The sequence below is a fragment of the Azolla caroliniana genome, unplaced genomic scaffold (assembly GCF_043228905.1).
Source record: "Azolla caroliniana isolate FFs.n. ecotype wild unplaced genomic scaffold, voAzoCaro1.0.p SCAF_22, whole genome shotgun sequence".
Lineage (NCBI taxonomy): Eukaryota > Viridiplantae > Streptophyta > Polypodiopsida > Salviniales > Salviniaceae > Azolla > Azolla caroliniana.
The window spans coordinates 5,054,476-5,062,309 of NW_028230457.1; the positions used below are offsets into that span (position 1 = coordinate 5,054,476).

General features: G+C 36.7%; 1 protein-coding gene across 2 annotated transcripts; it reads right to left on the reverse strand.

The window, feature by feature from the left end:
* Positions 1-4,119: 4,119 nt before the first annotated feature.
* LOC147849867 (ubiquitin-conjugating enzyme E2 22-like) lies at positions 4,120-7,618 on the reverse strand. 2 transcript variants are annotated; one of them, XM_087337209.1, is made up of 7 exons: positions 7,393-7,618; positions 6,230-6,374; positions 5,697-5,774; positions 5,190-5,302; positions 4,972-5,075; positions 4,377-4,696; positions 4,120-4,345 (listed from the first exon to the last, which is right to left on the reverse strand). In XM_087337209.1, exons 1-6 carry the CDS (start codon positions 7,393-7,395, stop codon positions 4,393-4,395), a joined length of 747 nt encoding a protein of 248 aa, XP_087193335.1. In that variant the 5' UTR covers positions 7,396-7,618; the 3' UTR covers positions 4,120-4,345; positions 4,377-4,392. The 2 variants fall into 2 exon arrangements, with proteins under 2 accessions (XP_087193335.1, XP_087193334.1); XM_087337208.1 differs by having other exon boundaries at positions 4,120-4,696; positions 7,393-7,617.
* Positions 7,619-7,834: the final 216 nt, after the last annotated feature.

A 7,834-nucleotide genomic window follows, 5' to 3' on the forward strand; every position in this document is an offset into this window, starting at 1 on the left:
TCACATTGAACGTCAATTCTATAATGCAATACATGAGTTGGTTTCTCTCTGCAACATTTACTTTGGGCAACAAGTTTTTCACCGATGATTTTTTTGTGTGAAACTGATACAACAAAAGCCAACAATGTGTTTATGGTCATTGCCCATTTGCAACAATCCAAGATTGATGGTCTTGAGCAACCACATTAGATATGGTATTATATGATGTCCAACATTCATCAATCACTATTGCATTTGGTCTCACCTTGGGCCAGACCATGAGACCTTGGGCATCCTTGCGAATATAACTCTCAAGCAAGTTTCTAATGCAATTTGATCATGGTTTGGCCCCTTATCATAACTACATATCATGTACCATAATGGGATCCCAAACTCCATGGCCTTTGGGGCAACCGCAACATATAATGGTAGCCCAAATTGGTTTGTTTTAAATGTTAAGTCAATTGCCCAAGAGTTGTTCTGCGACAACCACTCACACATTTCCAACATCCATTTATCTTGAAGTATCAAGATAAATGGTTGTCTAGCAAGAGATACTGGTTCACCGGGCAAGTAGGTTGGACATACAAGCCATCTTCCCAAGATTTCAGAGTGCATAAGCATCTTGAATCATTAATGACCAATCAACCTCTAACATGGCACTCTTGATTTTTAAGACATTTGTCATGTCATGGACCTCCTTTGGTATCATAAAGAACTGGTAACTAGCAAGTTCTAATGGACTAGCCTTGGATTTGTGATATGCCTCTTTACACATGCTCATATGTGCACTATGCCTTGCACACCCAACATTGAATAGGTCATCTTTGCAACAACTTATGACATTTGGGTGTGCCAGCAAATGGTACACATTCGGTCTACTACCTAGTACATGACCGCTATGAGGTCCATATATTGAAATGGTCATGGTCCCTTGGTCAACCCTGTCATTTCTTTGCACATCAACATGGAAGGTACACTCACATTAGGATGTGCCCTAGTGTCGTTGAGTGGAAGGGTTCACACATTGAGATATCCCAATGCAATGACAACTATACCTAGTCACACATGTACCCTTCTGGACCCCTTTCTGAAAGCGTGTGTGATACTTGGTTTGAACATTGTTGAGTGTTTGATTAATGGGTAGGGCGATTGATTAGTGAGTTGGACAACTAACTACTCAACAAGCGTCTTTGATGAGTAGGGTGGTTGATTAATGAGTAGAGTTTCTTAAATTAGTAGCGTGTTTGATTCAAATGTATACCCCATATCGTGACCATATACAAAATGGTTCTTTTCATTCGTACGACTAACCCATATACATATAAAAAATGGTTTATTCATATCCAACTTATAGATTTTGTTGATTATTCCTCCAATTCAGCCTTGACCGAATTGGGAGTCGGTCGATTTTCCGGCCTCAACCAAGTTCTTGTCGACCAATGCAGCTTATCTCTCCATCCGAAGGGACAAGTTTTCCCAATAGCTTCATATACAAATGATTGATTCATATCCAACTTATAAAGTCATACATCATACACAAAATGGTTGTTTTCATTCATATGACTATGAAAACGGAAATCCCAAAATCCTTCGTGTCATTTTGCCATGTTTGTTCGAAGGAGATTTACGTCTTTGTGCTTGAACTAGTTCTTTGTACTTGTACCCAAAGTGCCCATAAAAACCCACCCATTACTTATAAAAGCAACATGAAATCCACATGTACACCATACTTACAAAATCATGTGATCAAAACACTTGGATGAACTTCTCAACTAGCATCTGAAAGGACTACATCACGTAACATCCATAGTCCCACCCATTGGGTTGGCTAGGTTGGGATGTGCAAGACATGATATCGACCCTCCGTTACGATGCAATGGTCGTTTGGGGCGCTACATATCATTTGTATGCCCATCTGTGCCAAATTCTTCAATGTGCCCATTGGATCATTATTAAGTGGATCATAAAAGAGTACCTAGTGAGTCACCTTTGTAGCATCGACACCAGTTCGATTGTGTTGCATCTTCGTCCATAGCACTCAATGCCATGAGTGTAATGTGGGTATGAAGATGTAATCGCATTCTGACACACGTCCCAGGATGTCCTCCACCTTACAACTTTGCGCATGATGTTGCACCCAAAGTGGATTGACAATGTGGAACCGCTCAAACACATCTTGGGGCATCATATGCTCTATCTACACGATGAACAGACTCATGGTCCATTTGTATGCCATTTCCCCCACTTTTCACATTGCCCTCAAATCAAACTCAACCACAAAATCCGCAAACACAAGACTGCGACATGCTAACTAGAACCTCTAAATTGCTTGCCATTTATTTGCATTGTGTTTCGTCTTCTTGCACGTTGAAGACTTAACTGGACATTCACATCCTTTTGGGTCATGTCCCATGTTCACGTGGCATTACCAAATCTTTTGTTGACGTTGATATGCCCTATCACCTCAACATTTTAGTTGGCATCAAAGTCCATCATATGTATCATGTTATTGGGTTTTGATAGTAATTCAAACTCCATTCAAATTTTGGTTACTTATGAGATTTTGGTATCCAAACCTCACAATCTAGAAAGAATTTCTCAATTCTAAAACTAAATGTTTAATATCTTTGTACATTCAAGAGTTTAACATCAAATGGATGGATGATGCTTTCGAAGATGCTATGTAAGTGTAAGATGCTCTTTAAACCAATTTCCCTAACTTTCCATTGCAAGAATTCAATTGTTTAGAGAGCGGTAGTATGAATATTACCTAACATGACTTTCAAAACCACACATTAAGACATCGTTACTTCAATCAAATTGTTGGACATTAATCCACCATGTGAGCCCATAATGAGGACATCTTGATTGACAAATCCACAAAATCAACCCATAGTGAGAACATTCAAGTTATTGGATATTGATGCAAGAAGTAAAAATCCAAGAAAAAGGAATAGATTTAATCTATGGATACTAAACCTAATGCTAAGCCGAATAATATATTTGTGCTTACAATTCATAAAATGTAATGTAACAACTCTTCATAAAATCATTTGAATGCAAATAAACTCACAAGCCTATTCATTCAAGAATTGTAGATCATTGAATTGGATATACTAATTTGCAAGAACCAATTTCAATTTTAAACAAATATTTTGAACTAGAGTGTTCGTAGGAACATGGAGAGAATCTAACAATCAATCAAAAGTTGGCTCTATTAGGAAAATGGAAGCTATTGATTGGAATTGTATGGCACTTGGGCTTGAATAAATATTATAAATATTTATATAGACGACAGACATGTTACACATCAGTACAATGCTCAAAACGAAACTTGATACATGGAGGACCTAGAGATCAAGAAAGGAAATTGCTTTTCATGTCACATGATTGCCATCCTGCAAGACTAAAGCGCTTTAGATATGATTGTCGTCCATAAACAAGGTTAGATATGACATGAACGTTTCTATAACTCTTTACAATATTCTCCGTCATTCCAATCTTCCATGTTTATGACATCATAATCACCTCTAATGTTCAGTTCCATAAAAAATACACACAAACTCCCAAACATGGAGACAAACAAACCCTTGGATGTCAAATTTATCATGGAATTCTCACATTGACAATTCGTGAAGGTTCTAGGAGGCATAAAACATGTGTCAAACAAACCAATCCTCAATCATTAATAATCTTGAAAGAGTAGCAACACTAATCCACTTCTTGGAAAAGTCGTTTAAATGGTTGATCAAAGAGATATCATATTCAATCAGCACTAGTTGATCTAGAAGTTTTGGTAACAGTACCTTACATTGAGAATGTTAAATCAATTTCAAAATTAGACTGTTAGCAAGGACCAGCCCGATTCTCTTACCTGGGGATACATATTGCATTGAGTAGCCCCAAGAGAGCGGCCAACTCCAACTATTGTCCATGTACAATCCGGATGCTGCTGTATTGGCTTTAAAACGACATGCTAAGAGATGTGAATGCAATGCAGAAGGCATTGCAAACCCTTTTTTGGTATAGTTAAACATTAACGTTTGAATACAAAGGATCCACATGCAATGATGGGGAGCATATAGCACGACGCTCATTACCCAGTGCATTTTACACAAAATACAAGGTTTCACAAAATTTAAATGAAAGGTTTTCTTCCATGAATTCATCATTCATTCCATCAAATTTGAGCACTCTCCTACTTCATGGATTTCATCATCCAACTATGTATATATATCCGCTATATATATATACAGGATGGAATTTGCTTTTACTCCAATGACAAGTATACAAATATGCATTAGAATGCAGTCCATTGCATTATAATAATAAGAGGAGAGAAAAAGAAACCAAGCTGCTTACTTGTAGATCAATAGAGCAAAAGCCAATAAAAATGGCTTTGAACAATTTTCACAACCTTTTCAAACTCTTCTTTTTCCTCACCTCGAGTTTCTTCTTGTCAAGAGCTGGTTTAATGGAACTTATCTCTCCTTCCCCTTTCTTTGGGTACACGTTAGAAGGACTTAAAACATGTGAGTCCACAATGTTATGTCCTCCATCTATGTTTCCATCTCCTTTGTGCAGTATATTTCCCGAATGAGGAATGGCCTCTGACACCCGACTATCATTGGTCCCAGCATTGATAGTTGTTGATTCCGTTATAACAACCTTGCTCTTGACTTTGGGCTTCATCGCATGTATGCTAGTCATTAATCTGGAAAAAAACTATGACAATTAATGACATTCATTGTGTAGCTATGTCTTGTGTGTGTGTATATCTGTATCTGCTGTGTAGACATGTAAGCTATATATGGATATAATGTATGTCTACATATGTATATACATGTGTATGCATTTATATTTATGTCTATATATGTGGTTATCTATGTACTGTACGTATGAAGTAGGGACATTAATTAGTAAGCCAATCCCCAAGACATGGTAACAAACAATTTTACTCTAAGAATTACAGGGAAGTCTTTTTATTACCTTGCATGTTTCGCATATCCTTCATAATCTTCCATCAGCATCTTTCCAGCCTCTTCATTGAGAGCTGACTCGGGGAAAGGTTCAATAAGCAAACATCTCACTACCTGTTCAAGACATTTGAAACATAAATCCATTTAACCTATTTCTGGAGTGTAATAGGTAACAAGATATCCATTCTCCTTTTTCATCATGCTCCACCTTCTTTGGGATTTACTCACCAAGAGAACATGTCTCAATCCAAGAGTTGGTTTCCAGTCTTTCTTCAATGTATTGACGCATATTTCTCCATTTTTCGCAATGTTTGGATGAAAGATTTTAGTTATAAAGTAGCCTACATAAGAATATATATATTTAGCATTGTGCAAACAAGTAAGAAATCATGATTCACTTTCATATCTATATGGCTAAACCCATATAGATATGTAAATCTCTCATTGTTGAAAAAATCATTTCTATTTGTAGCATGTGTGCATTCAAAACTATTGGATCACCTTACAATCTCACAAGATTACCAGTCCCATTTTGTAATGCATTTGTGAGGTGTTCCCCACAGTTAAACACAAACAATCCAAATGGTTTTGAATAACTATCACTTATAGAAACTTACATTAATAAATATACTGTGACGAGAATGGCTCTTTCTCACTAATTAAAACCCTGGAATAAAACTAGTTGATAATGATTGTTGATGTTTTAGAAAAGAAACTCACAAAATAGAACATTACCTTTCGGAGGTGTGAGAGGAAAATCTTGGCTAAGTATCAGCTTCATACGAAAGACTCCGCCCTCATATGGTGTTCCAACTACGTTTCAAAATCAAAACTTCAGAAAATTACTTTATCTCATCAAATTAATGAAGAATGTGATACCAGAGCCTAACCAGTTGTCAATCAATTAATGACAATTTACTTCATTCCTTTCAAAGGAATGAAACTGATAGCGATGACCAAACAGTTCAAGCACAATTTATGACACTGAAATCCCAGAAATAAACTTATGACAATTTACTTCATACCTTTGAGAGGAAGAAAGTGATAGCAATGCTGAAATAAATCGAGCACAATTGATGGCCGCAAAATCCATCAATCAAAAAATATGTAATTTTACTTCATAAATGTTATAGGAAGAAAGTGATAGCAATGCCCAATATATATAACCCATAGCAACATTGACAAACGAATACATAAAATTAGAAAGAAGAAAGAGAAAATTATGAATTCATGAATTCAAAGGTTGAAAGTGATAGAAATGAGCTCACATGGACCCTCAATATCTGCGAAAATCATCGAGAAGTTATCATCGTTAACTAGGACTCGAATGTCATCAGGAGGGCTCTCATCGAGGCTTTTCAGCTCTCGTGCTAATTCCTTGATGACTCTTGGCGGAAGGTTCTCGTTTGTTGCCTACATAACCCCAGAAAATAAACATTGTGTTGAATATTCTCATGCAATTTTGAATGAACACATGGTTAAAAGTGATCAATGATGCTTGAGAGGGGGTAATTTTAAATGCCATTATGATATTAGCCATTTTAGAGGAATGTGATACAGGCTCATGGAAAGTTATATGTCTTACAGAATGCTCACATAAACATACTTTTTACCAAAGATTTAATGGCAATATTAAACTCTAAATCTTGAGGTTAATGAATGAAGGATACGACAATATCAACTATACTAAAGCAAGCTGAAATATAAACTTACACATTGTTCTTTCTTAGTATTGAATGACCATATGAGACATATGAAATCTAGATCAAAGTCAACTAAATCTTGCCAGGTTTTTTTCATTGTTTTCTCAGGGATGAATGACATATTAAACATAATAAAGGTAGCTCAAATATTTTGTTCTGGGGCATATATGGCATAGGAAGAAAGAGAAGACTGTCATAAATGCATACACATGTAGTTCCTATGAAAACGATAAGTCAATAATAAAATATCCACAAAAATAGAAATTTGGGGTTTGTTCTGTATTCTTTCTCAGGAATGAATGACAGCAAGAGACAAACAAGAACTGGCTCAAATTTCTAAATCTAGAGGTGTCTTTCATTGTTTTCTCACTAACGAATGACCATATGAAGCATCATAAAACTAGCTAAGATGCCTAAACCTAATGGCTTTTTAGGACTGAAAGACCATATGAAACATCTCGAGACTTTTAGAACTATTCCCAAATCTGACATTCTTTCTTTCTCGACACTGGATGAGCCTATAAGACATACAAAAACAAGCTCGAATGACTGAATCTAGAGTTAAATTTCGATTGACCACATCATGATTACTACCTTAGAAGACCCACGTCAAGAACAGTACGATCCATATGAACGAAACTAAACGCCATGCTAATGACAGTGATGTTAAAAACAATCCACGATGAAAGAAAACGGTAGATCGATCCAATATACAACATTGAACATACCATGGATAAAGAAGGAGAAGAAAAGGAAGAAGAAGATCGTTTGTTGGGCTGTTGTTAAGGAAGATAGAAGCTTTATCTCTGTGGTGAAAGAAGGCGGTTCTATGAAGGAGAGGCCATGGCGCCCTTGGGGGAGTAGCAGAAAGCATTCATTCACAGTCAGGAGAGAGGGGAGGAGAATCTGGGACCTGGGTTTTGTCCAGCTTCGCAGAAGACGAGGTGGGCTGTGCTCAGAAAAAGCTAAAAGCGGTGGTGGTCTATGATTGATGAATGATGAATGAGAGACTCAGAGTCTCTCTGTCTTCAGAGACAGACAGAGAATGAAATGAAATGCAAATGAATTTACATGTAGCCGTTTCCAGTGTCCACAACACACACACATATACATACATAATGAGAAGAAGAAAGAAAGAAAGAAAGACCTTCCTTTCTTGGCAATCACTTC